This window comes from Schistocerca americana, chromosome X (genome assembly GCF_021461395.2).
Source record: "Schistocerca americana isolate TAMUIC-IGC-003095 chromosome X, iqSchAmer2.1, whole genome shotgun sequence".
NCBI classification, from domain to species: Eukaryota; Metazoa; Arthropoda; class Insecta; order Orthoptera; family Acrididae; genus Schistocerca; species Schistocerca americana.
In genome coordinates, this window is record NC_060130.1 from 903,947,852 (window position 1) to 903,972,854 (window position 25,003).

A 25,003-nucleotide genomic window follows, 5' to 3' on the forward strand; every position below is an offset into this window, starting at 1 on the left:
TTAAATTTTACCATGGATCTTATAAGCAATTAACTGTATTATATTCGCAATAGTTATGTTTTCTTGTCCCTATTTAAGATAATTTTGGTATGGTGTCACTAACTAAAATATTTTTGTCTCAGATGACAATTATTTCAAAGTACTGTAAAACGGGTAAGTTAGATTTTGAGGCGTCATTCATTAGTTCACTTGTTATATTTCTAATGTTGATGAAAATACTCGATGTGTTAAGTTATTCGTTTCTCAAAAATATTTATTTAGTTTGATATCAGCCTCAGCTGATTTATCCTCCAGAGATTTTTAATGATCTTTTACAGGTACGAGCAGAAAAGCGTTTGGTCTCAGGTGACAGCAACCTTGAGACTTCATGTTGATCGGAAGATGCTTCTGATTTTACCTATCTCCCTATGGCTTGGAATTGATTATGCTTTTGTTGAAGCTGAGTATTCTGCAGTAAGTGTCATAATTTCAGTATTTTATACTTCATACTTTTTTAATTGTTGATATCTTACATAAATCTTCAGACGAAATTGGTATCTCGTGTATTTTTGTTTAAAACAAGTCCGTATTTAAATATCTTAAACTGAAAAATATCGTGATTTTAAGTTGTATAAATTCGCTTCAGCAAGGAGGAAGAGGGATGTTATCGCTTGATTTATTTAAGAAATACACTCTGACGGTTGAATAATGATGAGAGATCTTTCATTTTTTTCTTCTGGTGATAAAGATGTGGTTTTAATTAAGAGTCGCTTGTACAAACTCGCTGCCATAGTCTCAGTGGCTAGGTAGGCATTGTGTTTAATTGTAGGCATCGATTTCAGAGCTGATTCAGGCCGTGCAAAATCTCGCAGTGCATACAACCTCTCGTATTCAAGCCGCACCTTTTTAAGATTGAAGTCAGCTGATTGGTATTCCTGCTTAAGGGAAGTCTCTCTAACAAGGGAATCACTTTTGACAAAGCTTAGGTATCAGAGTAATGAGGGAATTAGTATATTTCATCAAAATATACAAGGTATTAGAGATAAAGTTAGTGAACTGCTTATAGATGTTGACTCTGAAATTATTGGTATATCTGAACACTTCTTAAATAAGGAGATAATTCAGAGGCTTCCTTTACCAGGATACAGGTTGGCTGGCAGCTTTTCGAGGAGCTCTATGCGGTGTGGGGGAGTAGCCATGTATGTGAAAAACGGCATCCCATTTGAGTCAATTGATGTTTCAAAGTACTGCACTGAAAAGGTGTTTGAATCCTGTGCAGGTGTGGTTAAATTTAACGGAGCTAAACTTCTAACTGTTGATTTATAGATCCCCAGACTCCGATTTCACAACATTTTTGCTAAAGCTAGAGGAGGTTCTTGGTTCACTTTATAGGAAATACAAAAAGTTAGTTATATGTGGTGACTTCAATATTAATTGTATAAGTGATTGTGCAAGGAAGAGGATGCTGGTAGACCTCTTTAATTCATATAATCTAATGCAAACCGTATTCTTTCCAACGAGAGTGCAAGGGAACAGTAGAACAACCATAGACAACATTTTTGTTCATTCCTCATTACTAGAAGGGCATTCTGTTAGCAAAAATGTGAATGGCCTTTCAGATCATGATGCACAAATTTTAACTTTAAAAGATTTTTGTGCTGCAACACGTGTTAAATATAGTCATCAGCGGTTCAGGAAAGCTGATCCAGTTGCTGTAGAGACCTTTGTAAACCTTATAAAGGAACAAGAGTGGCAAGATGTTTATAGCGCTGATACAGTAGGCGATAAATATAACGCTTTTCTCAAGACTTTTCTCATGCTCTTTGAAAGTTGCTTTCCGTTAGAACGTTTAAAACAGGATACTAGCACAAACAGGCAGCCTGGGTGGCTGACTAGAGGGATAAGAATATCTTGTAGAACAAAGTGGCAATTATATCAAAACGTTAGAAACAGTCAAAATCTAAATGCAGCAGCCCATTACAAACAGTATTGTAAGGTGCTTAAAAATGTTATTAGGAAGGCAAAAAGTACGAGGGCAGTTCAATAAGTAATGCAACACATTTTTTTTCTGAAACAGGGGTTCTTTTATTCAGCATTGAAATACACCAGGTTATTCCCCAATCTTTTAGCTATACAACACTATTTTTCAACGTAATCTCCATTCAATGCTACGGCCTTACGCCACCTTGAAATGAGGGCCTGTATGCCTGCACGGTACCATTCCACTGGTCGATGTCGGAGCCAACGTCGTACTGCATCAATAACTTCTTCATCATCCGCGTAGTGCCTCCCACGGATTGCGTCCTTCATTGGGCCAAACATATGGAAATCCGACGGTGCGAGATCGGGGCTGTAGGGTGCATGAGAAAGAACAGTCCACTGAAGTTTTGTGAGCTCCTCTCGGGTGCGAAGACTTGTGTGAGGTCTTGCGTTGTCATGAAGAAGGAGAAGTTCGTTCAGATTTTTGTGCCTACGAACATGCTGAAGTCGTTTCTTCAATTTCTGAAGAGTAGCACAATACACTTCAGAGTTGATCGTTTGACCATGGGGAAGGACATCGAACAGAATAACCCCTTCAGCGTCCCAGAAGACTGTAACCATGACTTTACCGGCTGAGGGTATGGCTTTAAACTTTTTCTTGGTAGGGGAGTGGGTGTGGCGCCACTCCATTGATTGCCGTTTTGTTTCAGGTTCGAAGTGATGAACCCATCTTTCATCGCCTGTAACAATCTTTGACAAGAAATTGTCACCCTCAGCCACATGACACGCAAGCAATTCCGCACAGATGGTTCTCCTTTGCTCTTTATGGTGTTCGGTTAGACAACGAGGGACCCAGCGGGAACAAACCTTTGAATATCCCAACTGGTGAACAATTGTGACAGCACTACCAACAGAGATGTCAAGTTGAGCACTGAGTTGTTTGATGGTGATCCGTCGATCATCTCGAACGAGTGTGTTCGCACGCTCCGCCATTGCAGGAGTCACAGCTGTGCACGGCCGGCCCGCACGCGGGAGATCAGACAGTCTTGCTTGACCTTGCGGCGATGATGACACACGCTTTGCCCAACGACTCACCGTGCTTTTGTCCACTGCCAGATCATCGTAGACATTCTGCAAGCGCCTATGAATATCTGAGATGCCCTGGTTCTCCGCCAAAAGAAACTCGATCACTGCCCGTTGTTTGCAACGCACATCCGTTAGAGACGCCATTTTAACAGCTCCGTACAGCGCTGCCACCTGTCGGAAGTCAATGAAACTATACGAGACGAAGCGGGAATGTTTGAAAATATTCCACAAGAAATTTCCGGTTTTTTCAACCAAAATTGGCCGAGAAAAAAAATGTGTTGCATTACTTATTGAACTGCCCTCGTATGTGGTATGCAGATAGAATAGCTAAGTCTCAGGATGAAATTAAAGCCATATGGTCAGTCGTAAAGGAAGTTGCTGGTCTGCAGAGACAGGTCGAGGATATAGAATCAGTGCGTAGTGGGAGTGTCCGTGTTACTGATAAGTCGCATATATGTACAGTATTTAATAATCACTTTCTGAATATAGCAGGTGAACTAAATAGAAACCTAGTCCCAACAGGGAATCATATAGCGCTCTTAGAAAAAAGTGTTCCGAGACTGTTACCTGAAATGCTCCTCCATGATACTGACAAGAGGGAGATTGAGTTAATAATTAAATCACTAAAGACCAAGAACTCACATGGGTATGACGGGGTATCTAGCAGAATACTGAAGTATTGTTCTATGTATGTTAGCCCAGTTCTCAGCCATATCTGTAACTTTTCCTTTAGGAGTGGTCGGTTTCCTGACCGATTAAAGTACTCGGTAGTGAAGCCACTTTATAAAAAGGGAGACAGTGATAATGTTGATAATTATAGACCTATTTCTATGCCATCGGTGTTTGCTAAAGTTATCGACAGGGTTGTATATACAAGGTTACTGCCGCATTTAAATTCACATAATTTGCTGTCGACTGTACAGTTTAGTTTTAGAAATGGCTTAACAACTGAAAATGCTACAGTCTCTTTTCTCTGTGAGGTTTCGGACGGATTAAATAAAAGGTTGCGAACGTTAGGTGTTTTCTTTGATTTAACGAAGGCTTTTGACTGTGTTGACCACAAAATATTACTGCAGAAGTTGGACCATTATGGAGTAAGGGGAGTAGCTTACAATTGGTTCTCCTCTTACTTTAAGAACAGAAAGCAGAGGGTAATTCTCCGCAATATTGAGAGTGGTAGTGATGTTCAGTCCCAATGGGGCACTGTTAAGTGGGGCGTTCCCCAAGGGTCGGTGCTGGGGCCACTGCTGTTTCTTATTTATATAAATGATATGCCTTCTAGTATTACAGGTGATTCAAAAATATTTCTGTTTGCTGATGACACCAGCTTGATAGTGAAGGATCTTGTGTGTAATATTGAAACAGTAACAAATAATGTAGTTCATGAAATAAGTTCGTGGCTTGTGGAAAATAATTTGATGCTAAATCACAGTAAGACTCAGTTTTTACAGTTTCTAACTCACAATTCAACAAGAACCGATATTTTGATCACACAGAATAGGCATATTATAAGCGAGACGGAACAGTTCAAGTTCCTAGGCGTTTGGATAGATGGTAAGCTGTTGTGGAATGCCCATGTCCAGGATCTTGTTCAGAAGCTAAATGCTGCTTTATTTACCATTAGAACAGTATCTGAAATAAATGACACTTCAACATGAAAAGTAGTCTACTTCGCATATTTTCATACGCTTATGTCGTATGGTATTAATTTTTGGGGTAATTCTTCTGATTCAAAAAGGGTATTTTTGGCTCAAAAACGGGCTGTTCGAGCTATATGTGGTGTAAGTTCGAGAACCTCTTGTCGACCCCTATTCAAGAATCTGGGAATTCTGACATTGCCCTCACAGTATATATTTTCTTTAATGGCGTTTGTTGTTAGCAATATCAGCGTATTCCCAAGAGTTAGCAGCTTTCACTCAGTTAATACTAGGCAAAAATCAAATCTGCATGTAGAATGCACTTCCTTGACTCTTGTGCAGAAAGGAGTGCAGTATTCTGCTGCATCCATTTTCAATATGCTAACACAAGAACTCAAAAATATTTTCAGTAGCCCAAACTCTTTTAAGTCTAAACTGAAGAGTTTCCTCATGGCTCACTCCTTCTATTCTGTCGAGGAGCTCCCGGAAGAGCTAAATAATTAAGCAAATTCCAGTGTTACATTGTTGATTTTCTTCATTTAAACCTACGACTTGTCACCTGAATGTTTTTTTATATTTCATTTCATCTGTTTCTAATATCGTGTTACAATTTCATGTATTGACTCGTTCCATGACCATGGAGACTTCTCCTTAATTTGGTCCCACGGAACAATAAATAAATAAAAATAAATAAAAAACGGGCATTCAATTTCACGTCCTGCAGTGCTAAAGTAGTATCTACCTAATTTTCCTAAATCACTCGGGGTGGATACAGAGAAGTCCAATTGATTTTTCCATTCTTGGATAATTTATCTGATTCTCAGTCTCTAATAAACTCGACTTCGAGAAGATGCTATACTCGAACTTTCATTCCTTCATTGCTAATTCAGGTTCGTCCTGATTTTTATCAAGAGTGATACTAAAATACTTTTTTTCCATGACTTTCACAAAATGTCGATTCCTCAGTCTTTGCTGAACAACTCTGTTCTCCTCACACTCAACGGATATCACATCCTAACAAACAAGAAGGGTTTTCTTCTACATTTACATACATACTCCGCTAGCCACCAATCGGTGTGTGGCGGAGGGCATTCGCGCCAAAGTCCTATTCCCCCCCCCCCCCCCCCCCCTTCCACCTGTTCCATTCGCGGATCGCGCGAGGGAAAAACAACTGTCTGAACGTCTCAGTACGAGCTCTATTGTTCCTCATCTTTGAATGGTGATTATTGCGCGATTTGAAGGTTGGTGGTAATAATATATGCTCTACATCCTCGGCGATGATCGGATTTCGGAATTTAGTGAGCAGCCCTTTGTTTGTGTTACAAGTTTTAATTTTCATTTATAATTAACAAAACTCTTTATTCTTTTCAGATTATCTTTTACTACGATTCATTGATCGTCGAGTGTCATCAAACGTTTGGTAATGCTTTTACTCACCGCCATAAGCAATTACTCTGATACTTTGCAGGGAGAATGCGGTCAAAATCAACAGTGGTCTGTGTTCGGTATTGGTGTTCTCTTCTGTGAGCGCAAAGGTGAAAAAAATTCTAGATAATTTCAGAGGCAGAAACAGCGAGCCAATGTGTATCGACCACCGTTGCCAGCTTTTAGGAGAGATAACAGATAGGTCACGTGCCGAATGACGGAGGCAGAGCGCAAGCAAATTATCTGCCTAGCAATTGAATTAAGTTAATGGAAATGAGTGGAATCAGGGTAGATGGAATCAATGAAATGTACCGATGACAGGTAAATACGTTCAGAAACGGCGGACACGTAATGTAATTAATTTCTGAACAGATAACATTTGAAGAGTGGAAATGGAAAACATCCTCGTGATATTTTTTTTTTTACAAATCGCGTTTTCAGAGCTATCGCGTTCTCCGAACTGTGCCACATATCCCTAGATTTAATGCATATGTCAATCCAGGGAAAAATACTTTAAAAAAAAAAAAGTGGTTCAAATGGTTCTGAGCACTATGGGACTTAACATCTTAGGTCATCAGTCCCCTAGAACTTAGAACTGCTTAAACCTAACTAACCTAAGGACATCACACACATCCATGCCCGAGGCAGGATTCGAACCTGCGACCGTAGCAGTCGCGCGGTTCCGGACTGAGCGCCTAGAACCGCTAGACCACCGCGGCCGGCAATACTTTCAACATGCGTCAGTAGGTGATGCACGCTCTTTGTATCAAGTAGTGCTTTTCTTTGGAATTCCAAAATTTAAAAGATATGAGAAGTGGTTTTTGTTGACTACTAGTTAAAAACTTATTACTGTATTTCTGTACTTCTATTATGAAAAATAAAACGAAGTGCCTCAGAATTAGTGGGATTTGTAACAAAAACATTCTTCCTGCTATTTTGTCGAAAACTGACATTCTTGAGACTGATGCTGTGTACAAAATACAAAGTGATTCATGCAAAGAAGAAAACATTAATTAGTCACTGTTTTAACGCTATTTATTTAAACAAATAGCGCTGTTACCTGTTTAGAACTGACAGGTTCATCTTCAGACGGCTGTTCACACTTATATTACACTAGTTTACATTAGTTGTTGGCGAAAAAGGCAACGATTAAAGTAAACAACACCAGACTTTATATAAATGTGAACAGTCGTCTGAAGAATGACCTGACGATTTGGATCCGGTAATAGCACTATTTATGTAAATAAATAGCATTGTTAACAGCGGCTTGTTGCTGTTCCCTTCTTTCCAACTATCAAATTGTAAAAAATTTCTTATTGGCACTCATTAACACTGTTTCTTGGTATGTCAAATAGAATGTTCTTAATAAAGCATTTATATTCTAATTCTTGTAATTATTTTTTGTGGTAATTCAGCGAAAAACATAAATCTGTGTTATCAGACTATCTTCCAAATGTTTGGATACAAATCAGTTGTACAGAGATACACTGTTTTTTCATTCACCTGACGAATGTCAGATTTGGCATTTCCACTCTTCATTTAATATCACTGAGTTGGGCTGTCTTCATCAAAAATGGTTCAAATCGCTCTGAGCACTATGGGACTTAACATCTGTGGTCATCAGTCCCCTAGAACTTAGAACTACTTACACCTAACTAACCTAAGGACATCACACACATCCATGCCCGAGGCAGGATTAGAACCTGCGACCGTAACGGTCACGCGGTTCCAGACTGAAGTGCCTAGAACCGCACGGCCGTACCGGCCGGCCTGTCTTCATCCTCATTGATTCCACGCACCTCAGTACAGCGAGCGTAATTCATCTGATATACGTCCCTGTGGCAGGGTACCCACGGTTTTTCAGCAAATCTGTTCCCAATGTCTGCAAGTGGTACGTTATCCACATACACCATGTGAGGATTTCTGATTGTACTGTTCGGAAATAATAGGAGAAAACATCAGTGACACTAACAATTTGTGTCAGGCCTAGAGCCATACCCAGATGCGCTAATAGTTTAGGTGACTGCTACCGATAAGTGGAGATCCAGGTTTGAATCCCTGCCTGGCAAAAATTATCATTTGTGACGTCGTATTTTTATGTGTCTCTTTGCCATACTATATCATGCACCCACTTGGTTACGTGTATACTACCGTGCCAGCCCTTCGGAACACCTGACTCAACGTAAATCTACTAATGCGAGCCTCTAAAGCACAAACAGGACGCACAGTACCTCTGCAAACACTCGATAGTCGCACTCCTGTAGATTGCTTCTGTTCAGATTAGAGTACAGTGTTTCCATTAACAATGTCATGTAGCAGTTCCAGGAGACATTAATGTGAATAACATAGAAAAGTGTGCCTATGTTGCAGGACTCCAGTTCTGATGAATAAATACAGGATTAGCTTGGAAAATAAATAACAGCAAGTTCAGCATCTCCCACGACTTTACTTGAACTGCCTATCCTTTATGTTTAAAATCACAAAAATTCTAAAGATTCATTGGGCCGACAATTCTAGAATAACAGATGAATTTGACAAAAGACTGCTACACACAATAGCGAACAAACGACATAAGAAAAATCTCTGTAAGCCTCTCATTATTGTTAAGAAAGTTATGCGTTTTACTAGGTGATATTGTCAAGTTCAATTTGAAGGATTTTCTGGGTGCAGGATTACCTACCACAGGATTATTTAACTGCTGGTGTTGCTATAGTAAGCTACTCAAACGAAATTTCTTGCAATTACGACTTGAGATTGTTACCTTGTCTAGTCATCCTGATTTGTATTTTCCTCGAGTATTCCGAGTAATCTAAAGTGAAATCAGGGATGATTCATAGTGGATGTACCTAGCACAATTCTTACTATTATTATTATTATTATTTTATTACTACTATTTCTGCGGTTATTGTTGTCCATACAACATGGCAGTCTTCCAAATCAGAGTCTTAGTTATGAAAACGTTCTTATATGTTGTTAATGATCACTTGATGCCATTTGCTTCCAGTTCAGTCGTTATTTCTATGATACGTGCTATCGGCAACTTCTCGTCGCAGAACTACGGCGATATTTCAGTTTTAGCGCGTCCTCTTCCATTCGGTATAGATGTCAAAAAAAAAAAAAAAAAAAGAGTAAACTTCGCATTGCCATTTCCTTCATTATTTCATACTGTATAGACAGGGCGTTGCATAATACCTCTTACAGGCTTCTAGAGCATGTAGAGGGGACTTAGTAGTCAGGTTTTGATAAGGAACTCATGTCCGGGGATATACCGTTTGAATGTAAATGAGTTTGAAGATGGTATCACTTTTAAATCTCCCGCTTCGCTGTACGACACAGCGGAGGCAACGAGCTCGGCCCTGGGTGCCCTATAGGAGCGTGGACAATATTTCGAGGAGTCGTCGTCGTCTCGTTATGTCCGACGAGACGGACATCCTCTTCGAAGTGGAGACTGCGGCTCGTCCGTGGCGCACCACAGTCAACCGTCCTAGTTGCAAATGCGCCACTTGCTCGGAACGGTTGTTGTCGTCGTCGTACGAACATGGTATATGACGTCATTTTTTCAACAGGGAGTGACGATGGTGCCCTCTTCACAGTTTGTGTGCGAGAGATTTAATAGTAATCTAACCTTTGAACTTATTTTACTAGCAAACTTTACATTTCCAGATATGAGTTCCTTACCAAAGCCTTGTCTGCTAAATCCCTTCTAAAACCTCTAGAAGCCTGCAATACCAATTGTGAAACGCACTGTATACAACTCCTTATTGCGTCTTATTATTTACTCGTGTTTTGTTTGTATTGCGCCCATTAATTTTCTAACTATCTGTCTTTAGAGTATCTCTGGTCCGTCCAGCTTGTAGTTCAGTGTTCAGCAATCACCAGCATACAAAAATTCTGGATTGAACATCATAGTTTCGTATTTATAGAGATACACCCCCTGTAAATTTTTTAGTTAACCGTATGCTATCCAGATTTTGTAACTGTTACGTCCACTCTAGAGCACTCTAATTCATTCTATTTCCTCCAAGGTATTTAAATATACTAGCTCTTTCTGTCTTACTTATCGGATTTTCTACATATATTGGTGAATTTTTTAAAAATTTGTCACGAATTTAGCTTTCTTCAGTTGAAATTCTGAGACAGGTTCCTCGAATTTTCGCTAAAAGATATACTTGAGGTATTGCTACCGTTAGATTCGCTGAAAGTACTGCAGAGACGGCTACAGATGATAAAAAGTTGATCCTGATTTCATTTGATTTACTCCGTAGAATATTTGTTTCAATTCTATAATTTTTGAGTTCCAAATTCTGGACCCTTACACTTTTTTCTAAAACACACTTAAACAGTAAAGATTATAATCGTTCCCCTTGTCTTTTTATTTTTAATGGAGCAGATATTTCGCCCTTAACTTATATTGCATTTGTTAATGCAGCACGCGTTATTTTGCTAATTAAATTTAGTCTCCGAATTCGCTATTGTGTTCTAGGTCATAAGAAGTGTTCGCTCCGTTTTAGATAATAATAGGCACATATAAATATAACCAAGAGAAACTTTAAAATATATACGTATATGTGAAAAAAAAACAATGACCACCACTCTCACGCGTATGCATAGACTCGACGATTGGCGTGTCACGCATATACCAGTTTGGGCAATGTATAATTGCGAAGTAATAATAGGCAGAGAACTGGGTATAGTTGCAGTCAGTCGGCAAATCTCGAGTTCTTCCGAAGCTTCCAATAACATATCGAGTAATATAAGTTGGAAGTTATTCGCTGAGAACTTGAATTAATTCCTTTTATTTTTATGTTTTCATTTGATTACATTTTGAATTGTTTTACTTCTACATCAGCATTAAAAACAGTTGCTGGTAATGTAATTTATATACAGGGTGTCCCACAAATGTTGCGACAAGCTTCTGGGGTTGGTTGGTTGGTTTGGGGAAGGAGACCAGACAGCGTGGTCATCGGTCTCATCGGAATAGGGAAGGATGGGGAAGGAAGTCGGCCGTGCCCTTTCAGAGGAACCATCCCGGCATTTGCCTGGAGTGATTTAGGGAAATCACGGAAAACCTAAATCAGGATGGCCGGACGCGGGATTGAACCGTCGTCCTTTCGAATGCGAGTCCAGTGTCTAACCACAAGCTTCTAGGGGTGGTTGGGCGCATTATAAGAATTGAGAATTGTGGTAAACGACGTCGTACGCCGCACCTAGGAGCATTTCATGCAAAACATTCTAAAAAAATGAGTATTTGGCATTTTCTGTACTGTGAGATCCTATAGAATATATTTGTAGGGTAATAGTGTATTTACATATTTTGTAACATGAAATAAAACAAAATTATAGTATTTACATTGGATTTTTATTTCTTAGCTGCAATACTATATATTATTCAGACGATATCTACAAGTCTTGTTCATCTGACAATGAACAATCTGTTTTTATTGGGAACACCTCTTCATTAGCATTTTCCGTTTGGGGGACCTGCCTAATCCTTCCTTCGCTTGAGAGTAGAAAATGTAATATTTCTTTTTAGAAAGTTTTGCTGGTTTTCTTTGGCTTTGGTCTTACATCCGCTATTAATGTATCAGATATCAGTAGTGGCCTGTTTATTACGTGCAGACCGCATTCTTCTCGTGAGAATTTCCTGGCAAATGCTTGTCTGCACATACGAAAGTATTTATTGGGGGCCTTGGCTGGTTCTTCTGATAAACTACCTACTGGTAAGGGAGCACATTCAGTGACAGTGGGGCCATGCACCAAAATCTTGTCTATTGTGGGAGACGTAAGATGCCGTGGACATCAGTCAACATACAATCTTGCTGTTTCAACAATATTAGCAGAAAATTTGTCTACGTCTGTCTTCTGTCCACTGGAAATATCTTCCAGAATAACGCTGAATCGACAGATTAGCTATTTCTGATGATGTTTCAGGTCTGTAAAAATCTTTTTCTGGCATTTCCGTCATTACAACTTTCATAGCCTCGCTTGGGAACATCTACAAGTAATTCCCATCGATTTCTTAACATTTCTTGGGTGCCTTTTTTCCTCTTTTGAACAAGTTTCTTTTCCTATTTTGAACGGATCTGCCACTTTTTGACGTTTGTTTTATAAGACAACTGTAATAAAAATTAGAAAAAATCTAATTCGGGCGTAGAGTATAGACAGGCCGGACTGAAGAGTTTCTGTATTTACTACTTTCGTTTCTGACAAGTCATTCAAGTCTTCTGAGGTAGCCTTGCTAATGTGGCATCTCATTGTCTACACTGTCTCTGTTCCTGTATTGCAGACCTTTGCACCTGCTACAGTCATTAGCAATGTGTGTGTTATTGATAAATCACTCTCTGTTCTTGTAATGTTTGTTTCTTGTAATGTTTCAATTTGCCTGTTGATACAACCAATTTCTTTATTTGTAACATCAATAGTTTCATGAATATATCTAATTCTTATTGGTATGCAATAGCGATGGGTTGATGCTGTAGGACTTTTCCAAACAATTAGGTCTTCATTTGTGCGACTAGTAAGTTGCAGAGGCACTAAAGATGACTGAAATATGTTCGCATGGATATTTGCAAATTTTTGTTTAAACTGAATTTGCTGTGAACCATCATAACCTATTTGTAGACAAGTTCCAACGCATTTTTGTCGTCATTTGTAAGATCATTTAAAAACTCTTCTAAGTATAATATTAATCGCTCACATGTGTGATTAAGCACGGATTGAAGTTGAATATCCAAACATATGGCAGTCACCTAATAGGATTCAGTCACAGGGCAACATTGCTTTTTAACCTCTTGAAGGGTACTGTAACAAGGATAGACCCTCTTATCAGTTGTTGGTATTATTTCGTATTGTTTCCCTGTCAGTGAGGCTTCCACAAAGACTGATAAGGTTTCGATATGTAAAACCCCTCTTTGTTTTAACTCTCTGCTGCTCAGATCTAATACTTGTCCATATTTTGCTCCTCGTATAGGTGATGAAGTAATACCTTTAACCACTTTGGAATTCTCAACATTTCCTGATTCACGGAGCTTCTTTTGACTGGCATACGTTAATTCTGTGCCCCAAAAATTGTTTGTCAATCGCTCTGTCTTAGGTCTTTTACTGCGTTCGTTTAACTCTGCGAACGACTTTGATGGTCTCCAAACTCGAGTTTTGCAACATGGAATTTCGACGGTACTTTGAAGCCAATACGGCTGTTTTTTAAGAAGCTGCTTTCAACTTTGCGTGAAGCAAACCATCGTTTCGTTAATTGTGACTTTATATAAGACAGTATATTCTTAAAACCTTTCCTTTCTTCAGCAGGGACGGTAGGATCTGATATATAATTTTCCATAAAGTCCAATTTTTTTACAAACTCTTTTCCGGAACATTTCGGGTTAAGGATATAGAGGCCTTTTCTTGTTTTAATTTTTCAGGCCGCTGTGGCCGAGCGGTTCTAGGCGCTTCAGTCTCGGTGTGAGATACGCGTGGCGTGTGACGGTGCAAACTTCGAGCATCTGTTGTAATGCTAGAGCAGTATTCATGTCGTACACCGTGTGTACTCATTATGTCCGATAAATGCTTCAAGCGAATCACTGTCTTCTTTCCTTTTCGATCTTAGACTTCCGCCGGTCGGTGTGGCCGAGCGGTTCTAGTCGCTTCAGTCTGGTTGTGTGCGATGTCCTTAGGTTAGTTAGGTTTAAGTAGTTCTAAGTTCTATGGGACTGATGACCTCCGATGTTAAGTCCCATAGTGCTCAGAGCCATTTGAACCTTAGACTTCCTCTACCACTCCACCCTGGCGTTCGTGCCCATGGGTTGCTATGCAGTTATTAATCCTTATGATGTGCTCCACCTCCCCTAGAAGTTCGTCGCAACATTTTTGAGATACTCTGTATATAATCTTAAACATTGCATGTTATCCTTAGTACTGAATATGTACGACCTGTTTAGGGTTTCCGGATGACAGGTCTAAAATTCGTGACATTGAATTGTGCATCTCTGGCCACTGAGTCATACGCTTTGTTGAAATAAATAAATGATAAATAATAGCTTTGTGGGTTAATGTCTTGTGGCGTCGATCGTATCAAACATAACAGTGAAACAAAGGAAATACACATATGCGACTGTTTGTGTTACAGGCTTTCGTCGCGTGCGCGTGGGGTATCTCCCAGATTGGCTTCGTCATCGTTGTGTATGGCTTGCTGAACTCTGGGGGCGCGCTGGTCACAGGCTGGCTGATGGAGAAGGTCGGCTCCCTGCTGCTGGTGTGCGTAGTGGGCGTGGCGCACTTGGCTGTAATGATTGCCATGCTGCTTTGGAAGCCAGCCGCTTCGCACACGGCAGTCTACTTCATCATAGCGGGACTGCTCGGCGCAGCAGACGGACATTGGGCTGTTCAAATAAACGGTTGGTGCCTTCTAGACTATTCGCAATGTTCGCACAACAGTATATCTGCTGGTAGAATAATTTTTTCTTAAAAAATTGTATTTACTAGCTACTATCTAGACAAGAGAAACGATAAGCAATTAGTAGTTGCGCCGACCTTTGTGGCCGAGCGGTTCTAGGCGCTTCAATCTGGAACCGCGCGACCGCTACGGTCGCAGGTTCGAATCCTGCCTCGGGCATGGATGTGTGTGATGTCCTTAGGTTAGTTAGGATTAAGTAGTTCTAAGTCTAGGGGACTGATGACCTCAGATGTTAAGTCCCATAGTGCTTCAAGCCATTTGAACCAATTAATAGTTGCAGTCAAAAATAATTCGCAGCTTACTAAAGGCTGGGGAAATCACTTGGCTTTTCATTAAGCCTTTGTTGTTGTTGTTGTTGTTGTCTTCAGTCCAGAGACTGGTTTCATGCAGCTCTCCATGCTACTGCATCCTGTGCAAGCTTCTTCATCTCAAAATACCAACTGCAACCTACATCCATCTGAATCTGCTTAATGTATTCGTCTCTTGTCTCCCTCTACGATTTTTACCCTCCATGCTGCCCTCCAATATTAAATTTGTGATCCCATGATGCCTCAAAACAGGTCCTACCAACAGATCCCTTCTTCTAGTCAAGTTAAGCCACAAATACCTCTACTCTCAATTCTGTTCAGTACCTCCTCATTAGTTACGTGATCTACCCATATAATCTCCAGCATTCTTCTGCAGCACCACATTTCGAAAGCTTCTGTTCTCTTCTTATCTAAACTGTTTCACTTCCATAATTGGCTACACTCCATGCAAATACTTTCAGAAAAGACTTCCTAACACTTAAATCTATACTCGATGTTAACAAACTTCTCTTATTCAGAAACGCTTTCCTTGCCATTGCAGGCTACATTTTATATCCTCTCAACTTCGACCATCATCAGTTATTTTGCTCCCCAAATAGCAAAACTCATCTACTACTTTGTGTCTCATTTCCTGATTTAATTCGACTACTTTACATTATCCTCGTCTTGCTTTTGTTGATGTTCATCTTATATCCTCCTTTCAAGACACTGTCCATTTCGCTCAGCTGCTCTCAGAGATCTTTTTCTGTCTCTGACAGAATTACAACGTCATCGGAAAACCTCAAAGTTTTTATTTCTTCTCCATGGACTTTAGTTCCTACTCTAAATTTTTCTTTTGTTTCCTTTACTGCTAGTTCAATATATAGATTGAATAACATCGGGCATAGGCTACAACCCTCTCTCACTCCCTTCCCAACCACTGCTTCCCTTTCATGCCCCTCGGCTCTTATAACTGCCATCTGGTTTCTGTACGAACTATAAGCTGCCATTCGTTCTCTGTATTTGACCCCTGCCACCCTCAGAATTTCAAAGAGAGTATTCCCGTCAACACTGTCAAAAGCGTTCTCTAAGTCTACAAATGCCAGAAACGTAGGTTTGCCTTTCCTTAATCTATCTTCTAAGTTAAGTCGTAGGATCAGTATTCCATCACGTGTTCCAACCTTTCATCGGAATCCAAACTTATCTTCCCCGAAGTCAGCTTCTGCTAGTTTTTCCATTCGTCTGTAAAGAATTCGTGTTAGTAATTTGTAGCCGTGAGTTATTACACTGATAATTCGGTAATTTTCACACCTGTCAACATCTGCTTTCTTTGGAATTGGAATTACTGTATTCTTCTTGAAGTCTGGGGTATTTCACCTGTCCCATACATCTTCCTCACCGGATGGTGGAATTTTAACATGGCTGGCTCTCCCAAGGCTATCAGTAGTTCTAATGAAATGTTGTCTGCTCCCGGGGCCTTGCCGGCCGGTGTGGCCGTGCGGTTAAAGGCGCTTCCGTCTGGAACCGCGTGACCGCTACGGTCGCAGGTTCGAATCCTGCCTCGGGCATGGATGTGTGTGATGTCCTTAGGTTAGTTAGGTTTAATTAGTTCTAAGTTCTAGGCGACTGATGACCTCAGAAGTTAAGTCGCATAGTGCTCAGAGCCATTTGAACCCGGGGCCTTGTTTTGACTTAGGTCTTTCAGTGATCTGTCAAATTCGTCACGCAGTATCGTATCTCCCATCTCATCTTCATCCACAACCCCTTCCATATCAATAATATTGCCCTGAAGTACATCGCCCTTGTGTAGACCCTCTATATACTCCTTCCACCTTTCTGCCTTCCCTCCTTTGCTTGGAACTGGTTTTCCATTCGAGTTCTTGATATTCATAAAAGCGTTTCTCTTTTCTTCAAAGGTGCCTTCAATTTTGCTGTAGGCATGATCTGTCTTACCCCTAGTAATATATGCCTCTACATCCTTACATTCATCCCTGCTTAGCCATCTTACACTTCCAGCTGATCTCATTTTTGAGACGTTTGTACTTCTTCTGCCTGCTTCATTTACTGCATTTTTATATTTTCTCCTTTCATCGATTAAATTCAATATCACTTCTGTTACACAAGGATTTCTACTAGTCCTCGTCTTTTTACCTACTTGATCCTCTGCTGCCTTCACTGTTTCATCTCTCAAGACTACCCATTCTTCTTCTACTGTATTTCTTTCCCCCGTTCTTGGCAATCGTTTCCTAGTGCTCCCTCTGAAACTCTCTACAGCCTCTCGTTCTTTCAGTTTATCCAGGTCCCATCTCCTTAAATTACCGCCTTTTTGCAGGTTCTTCAGTTTTAGTCTACATTTCACAACCAATAGATTGTGGTCAGAGTCCACATCTGCCCCTGGAAGTGTCTTACAATTTAAAACCTGGTACCCAAATTTCTTTCTTACCATTATATAATCTGTCTGAATCCTTCCAGTGTCTCCAGGTCTCTTGCACGTATACAACCTTCTCTCATGATTCTTAAACCAAGTGTTAGCTATGATTAAGTTATGCTTTGCGCAAAATTCTGTCTGGCGGCTTTCTCTTTCATTCCTTACCCCCATTCCGTATTCACCTACTACTTTTCCTTCTCTTCCTTTTCCTACTATTGGATTCAAGTCCCCTATAACTACTAAATTTTCGTCTCCTTTCACTATCCGAATAATTTCCTTTATCACATCATACATTTCTGCAATCTCTTCATCATCTGCGGAGCTAGTTGGCATATAAACTTGTACTACTGTTGTAGGCGTGGGCTTCGTATCTATCTTGGCCACAATAACGCCTTGACTATGCTGTTCGCAGTAGCTTACCCGCGCTCCGATTTTTTATTCATTATTAAATCTACTTCTGCATTACCCATAACTGATTTTGTATTTCTAACCCTGTATTCTCCTGACCAGAAGTCTTGTTCCTCCTGCCACCGAACTTTACTAATTCCCACTATGTCTGACTTTAATCTATCCATTTCCCTTTTTTAATTTTCTAATCTACATGCCCGATTAAGGGATCCTAAGAACGCCAGTTTTCTTTCTCCTGAAAACGACGACCTCCTGAGTAGTCCCCGTCCGGAGATCCGAATGGGGGACTATTTTATGTCCGGAATATTTTACCCAACAGGACGCCATCATTATTTAACCATACAATACAGCTGCATGCCCTCAGGAGAAATTACAGCTGTAGTTTCCCCTTGCTTTCAGCCGTTCGCAGTATCAACACAGCAAGGCCGTTTTGGTTAATGTTACAAGGCCAGATCAGTCAATCATCCAGACTGTTGCCCCTCAACTACTGAAAAGGTTGGTGCCCCGCTTCAGGAAACACACGTTTGTCTGGCCTCTCAACAGATATCCCTCCGTTGTGGTTGCACCTACGGTACGGCTGTCTGTATCGCTGAGGCATGCAAGCCTCCGCTCCACCGGCAACGTCCATGGTTCATGGGGGGGCGGGGTTTAAGCCTTAGTAATGAGAAATAATAGCACGGATAACCGTCTCTTCATTAGCCTAATTAGTAACAGCTATCGTATTTTTAATCAGATGGTCTGCAGCAGAATGGATTTGTGACTACTTCAGCAAAGTAAGAAGCAGGATAGGAGCGTAGTGAAAGAGAGATGTGTTTGTAAATGTTATTTATTATGCTGCAGGTAAGTTAAGTCAAATTCAATCCTCAGTTCATCGTGTTTTCTGTATACGTCTCGAATGCTGATTTCATCAGACACAATATGACTGATGTGTGTCGAACATTTAGCACAGCAATCTTAATGTAGAAGCACTTAAACATATTTTGGTTTGGTAAGAGAACCAGTCTGATTCGTGATATTAGAAAACTATCTAACCTTGTTTAAATGGTGTATAAAATGATTAATTAATAATAATAATAATAATAATAAGTGTGAAAACCACACTTAATACCCAAACAAATTCAAATAATATTACAGCACAGCCAATACAGATTAAGCGTGGAATATACCAAGGAGACTCATTAAGTCCTTTCTGGTTCTGCCTTGCTCTGAACCCACTATCCAACATGCTAAATAATACAAATTATGGATACAATATTACTGGAACACACCCACACAAAATCACACGTTTGCTATACATGGATGATCTAAAACTACTGGCAGCAACAAATCAACAACTCAACCAATTACTAAAGATAACAGAAGTATTCAGCAATGATATAAATATGGCTTTTGGAACAGACAAATGTAAGAAAAATAGCATAGTCAAGGGAAAACACACTAAATAAGAAGATTAGATACTGGATAACGACCGCGACTGCATAGAAGCGATGGAAAAAACAGATGCCTATAAATATCTAGGATACAAACAAAAAATAGGAATAGATAATACAAATATTAAAGAAGAACTAAAAGAAAAATATAGACAAAGACTAACAAAAATACTGAAAACAGAATTGACAGCAAGAAACAAGACAAAAATAAATACTTATGCTATACCAATGTTGACCTACTCATTTGGAGTAGTGAAATGGAGTAACACAAACCTAGAAGCACTCAATACACTTACACGATCACAATGCCACAAATATAGAATACATCACATACATTCAGCAGCAGAAAGATTCACATTAAGCAGAAAGGAAGGAGGAAGGGGATTTATCGACATAAAAAACCTACATTATGGACAGGTAGAGAATTTAAGAAAATTCTTTATAGAACGAGGAGAAACTAGCAAAATACACGAAGCAATCACTCATATAAATACATCGGCTACACCATTGCAATTTCATAACCACTTCTACAACCCTTTAGATCACATAACATCAACAGATACGAAGAAAGTAAATTGGAAAAAGAAAACACTACATGGCAAGCACCCGTATCATCTAACACAGCCACACATCGATCAAGACGCATCCAACACATGGCTAAGAAAAGGCAATATATACAGTGAGACAGAAGGATTCATGATTGCAATACAGGATCAAACAATAAACACCAGATATTACAGCAAGCATATTATTAAAGATCCCAATTCCACAACAGATAAATGCAGACTTTGCAAACAACAAATAGAAACAGTAGACCACATCACAAGCGGATGTCCAATACTAGCAAATACAGAATACGCCAGAAGACATGACAATGTAGCAAAAATAATACATCAACAACTTGCCATAAAACATAAACTAATAAAACAACACGTTCCCACATACAAGTATGCACCACAAAATGTACTGGAGAATGATGAATACAAATTATACTGGAACAGAACCATTATAACAGATAAAATAACACCACATAACAAACCTGACATCATACTCACTAATAAAAAGAAGAAATTAACACAACTAATCGAAATATCCATACCCAATACAACAAATATACAGAAGAAAACAGGAGAAAAAATTGAAAAATACATTCAGCTGGCTGAGGAAGTCAAGGACATGTGGCATCAGGATAAAGTTGACATTATACCAATTATACTATCAACTACAGGAGTCATACCACACGATATCCACCAGTACATCAACGCAATACAGCTACATCCAAACGTATATATACAACTACAGAAATCTGTAATCATTGACACATGTTCAATTACCCGAAAGTTCTTAAATGCAATGTAACACATACCGAACAGTTAAATGGAAGTCACGCTTGATCAAGGTCCGCGTCACGTTCCATTTTTAACCAGACATAACGTCTGAGAAAGAAATAATAATAATAATAATAATAATAATAATAATAATAATAATAATGATAATAATGATAATAATAAATGTCTATATGGTTTGAGATCTATAATAAGTCACCTGAGTTTAAGGAAAATGGAATCTACTCGTCTGCAGAGATACCGTGGAAAAGGGTATTAAGAAGCACTTTGAGTAAAGAGGCTTACCTTGCGTATCGCTACTATCCGCAAAGATTTAATCCTCTTAACGGAAAGGATCAATGACATTAATATCACAACGAAAACTAGTTTCAAAATTCTGGATAATGAACGAACGTATAATATTACTAGAAGTAATTACGGAAATATTGCCGCTGAAAAAATTATGAAAACTTTGTAGCGTATGCTCAGAGAATTAGGAGACACAAATCAAATCAGATGTTCCGTAAGCATAACAGGTTTTTAGGATCGGGCTTAATAGAGATTTTTCCAGCTCGGTTATCTCGCATTTAAGAGGTAGAGTAGTTCTGGGTGGACAGTTAGAACTCTCAAAGCTTGAACAATGTAACTAAATGGGAACAAAATGCAATTTGCAATATTTCTTTGGTCCTGAGCATAGTGGATAGGATCACCGAAGGAAATTTGAAGAAAGAAAGTAAATAATATGAGAACTAGAAATCCCCGAAATCGATAAAATTAAATAAACTAATATAGTTAAAAAACCGACGCCTGTGCACTAATGCTTAACAGCAGCGTTAATTCATGTTTTCAACAAGGACAAATAGATTTCTGTGTGACTGAGCTCTGTTGCGATGTAACTACTTTCCAAAGCGCATGCAGCCAATTATATAAGAAAGCCGCTTACCACTGATGTAGCCTACAAACTCATCACAGCGGCTGTAGGAAATGAAACAAAATATACCAACATGACCAACCGGTGGAACAGAAAGACTGTAATAAGGAATAACATTTGTGACAGGAAATATTACTCTTCATTAAAATATTGTCAGAGGTTGTCAACCAACACAGGCTACACTCAAGAGTAGCGTGGGTAGATTACAGAACGTAGGTCTATGATATGATGCTGGATACTGAAACTCTACAAGGTCCAACAAAACTGTTACAATTCTGTAAATATAGTGTGGAACAATGGAACAACAGTCTCTAAATAAACAACATAAACATTGGACAACCACATTTGTAGTCACGAATTATTAAGATTAAAAGGGAATGTTCAGGATAAGCCTTTGTCTCTGCTCTTATATTGCATTTGCACGGTTTCTCTCTTCAGACAACTTATTACACTACTGGTCCTTCAAATAGCAACACCATGTTGTTTGTTTGTGAGAAGATGGAATTATTTCTCGAGTAAGGTGGCTTCTAATGGCTCTAATCACTATGGGACTTAACATCTGAGGTCATCAGTCCCCTAGACGTAGAACTACTTAAACCAAACTAATCTAAGGACATCACACACATCCATGCCCGAGGCAGGTTTCGAACCTGCGACCGTAGCAGCAGCGCGGATCTGGACTGAAGCGCCTAGAACAGCTCGACCACAGCGGCCAGCTCTCGAGTAAGGAGGAGATATTTCTACCAGTACGAGTCGGAATTCGATAGCGACGGGGTCGCGGCTCGTCAACACTCCGATTAATGATTCCACAATATTGCTGCTCGCTTTGGTTAGGATCCTCAGACAGTCACATGAATATGAAATCGATGTTTTAGGGAGAGCCATACATAGCTCCCTGCAGGATCTCATGGGCTCCAAGAGACTAGCGCGAGAGAGGAGACTAAATTGTTCCTTTGACCTCACAGGAACGTCACGAGCATTTAGTCAGAAAATGGCTTGCTTGCAGCGAGACTAATGTCCATATGGACAGTGAAATGACGTCTGGTTCACTACGGACTCTCAGCACCGTGACTATTGTTCTGGATTCCCTCAACACGGCAGAGGAGAGAAGTGCACCAACAGTGATGTGCTCAACTACAATACTGGACGCCGGAGTGGCACCACGTTGCCTTTTCAGACGAGTTCCGGATCTGCCTACACCATCATGATGGATTTATCCGCATCTGGAGGCTTCGAGAAGAACAAACTTGGCCACCGTTGTACGGGCCCCCCACCTTATGTGATTACATATGGTACCTATGTGTACACAACACTAACGCTTCTCGTTGTCATAGCCCAAAATTTGGACAGTAGCTGCTACATATTTGACCCATCTTGCAAACTTCCTTAACGTCATCTGTCAACAAGATAACGCAAGACCACGCAAAGCGAGTACCTCCTGAAGTGCTTCAATAGAGAGGGTGTTCGACTGTGCACTGTCCTGCACAGTCTCCATATCTTTTGCGTATTGAAAACATTTGTCATTGGTTACCGAGAGATCAGCACGCCACCGCTCGTCATACACTGCGATCGATGAACTCTGGCATAGAGTCGAAGATGCATGAAGCACTGCACCCTGGTCTTTCATCCAAGCTCAAACAGATTCGATACCCAGCCAGGCTCGAGCAGTGGTTGCTGCTATAAGTATCAGCTCTGTGTACTAATTTTTGCACTCTGTAGACGTCCAGATCACCTACAAATTTAATCGTGTACTATTCCTACTATGCTGATACGCACAATAATTAGAACTCCCTTATTTTTCATTCTTCGTCATGTTGCAACTTTAATGGCCAGTAGCGGATATACACTGCCGGAAGAATGTTTATAGTTCACTCAAGATTTATTGTTGCAGCAGTCCATATGGAGTACATGAAATGATTACAATTACAGATCAATAGCACAAGCTGTTCTGAGGTACCATCCATGTTGGTATGTGCAATGCGGCAATGCAGGCGCTGACTATGGAATTCAGTCTATCGTACAATTCTACATTTACATCTACATTTATACTCCGCAAGCCACCCAACGGTGTGTGGTGGAGGGCACTTTACGTGCCACTGTCATTACCTCCCTTTCCTGTTCCAGTCGCGTATGGTTCGCGGGAAGAACGACTGCCGGAAAGCCTCCGTGCGCTCTCGAGTCTCTCTCATTTTACATTCGTGATCTCCTCGGGAGGTATAAGTAGGGCGAAGCGATATATTAGATACCTCATCCAGAAACGCACCCTCTCGAAACCTGGACAGCAAGCTACACCGCGATGCAGAGCGCCTCTCTTGCAGAGTCTGCCACTAGAGTTTGCTAAACATCTCCGTAACGCTATCACTCTTACCAAATAACCCTGTGACGAAACGCGCCGCTCTTCTTTGGATCTTCTCTATCTCCGCTGTCAACCCGACCTGGTACGGACCCCACACTGATGAGCATTACTCAAGTATAGGTCGAACGAGTGTTTTGTAAGCCACCTCCTTTGTTGATGGGCTACATTTTCTAAGGACTCTCCCAATGATCAGAACGCCACCCGCCTTATCAACAATTAATTTTATATGATCATTCCACTTCAAATCGTTCCGTACGTATACTCCCAGATATTTTACAGAAGTAACTGCTACCAGTGTTTCTTCCGCTATCATATAATCATACAACAAAGGATCCTTCTATTTATGTATTCGCAATACATTACATTTGTCTATGTTAAGGGTCAGTTGCCACTCCCTGCACCAAGTACCTATCCGCTGCAGATCTTCCTGCATTTCGCTGCAATTTTCTAATGCTGCAACTTCTCTGTATACTACAGCATCATCCGCGAAAAGCTACATGGAACTTCCGACGCTATCTACTAGGTCATTTATATGTTGTTGTTGTGGTCTTCAGTCCTAAGACTGGTTTGATGCAGCTCTCCATGCTAATCTATCCTGTGCAAGCTCCTTCATCTCCCAGTACCTACTGCAACCTACATCCTTCTGAATCTGCTTAGTGTAGTCATCTCTTGGTCTCCCTCTACGATTTTTACCCTCCACACTGCCCTCCAATGCTAAATTTGTGATCCCTTGATGCCTCAGGACATGTCCTACCAACCGATCCCTACTTCTAGTCAAGTTGTGCCACAAACTTCTCTTCTCCCCAATCCTATTCAATACCTCCCCATTAGTTACGTGATCTACCCACCTAATCTTCAAGTCTTCTGTAGCACCACATTTCGAAAGCTTCTATTCTCTTCTTGTCCAAACTATTTATTGTCCATGTTTCACTTCCATACATTGCTACACTCCATACAAATACTTTCAGAAACGACTTCTTGACACTTAAATCAATACTCGATGTTAACAAATTTCTCTACTTCAGAAACGCTTTCCTTGCCATTGCCATTCTGCATTTTATATCCTCTCTACTTCGACCATCATCAGTTATTTTGCTCCCCAAATAGCAAAACTCCTTTACTGCTTTAAGTGTCTCATTTCCTAATCTAATTCCCTCAGCATCACCCGACTTAATTCGACTACATTCCATTATCCTTGTTTTGCTTTTGTTGATGTTCATCTTATATCGTCCTTTCAAGACACTGTCCATTCCATTCAACTGCTCTTCCAAGTCCTTTGCTGTCT

The 25,003-nt window shown here is 40.1% G+C and overlaps 1 protein-coding gene across 3 annotated transcripts in view; it reads left to right on the forward strand.

The window, feature by feature from the left end:
* LOC124555686 (UNC93-like protein) overlaps nt 1-25,003 on the forward strand; it is a 402,758-nt gene that overhangs the window by 308,422 nt on the left and 69,333 nt on the right. For all 3 annotated transcript variants that reach the window (XM_047129688.1, XM_047129690.1, XM_047129689.1), the window contains 2 exons: nt 318-453; nt 14,227-14,494. In XM_047129688.1, coding sequence (XP_046985644.1) covers nt 318-453; nt 14,227-14,494 — 404 coding nt within the window. The remainder of the gene's footprint in view (nt 1-317; nt 454-14,226; nt 14,495-25,003) is intronic.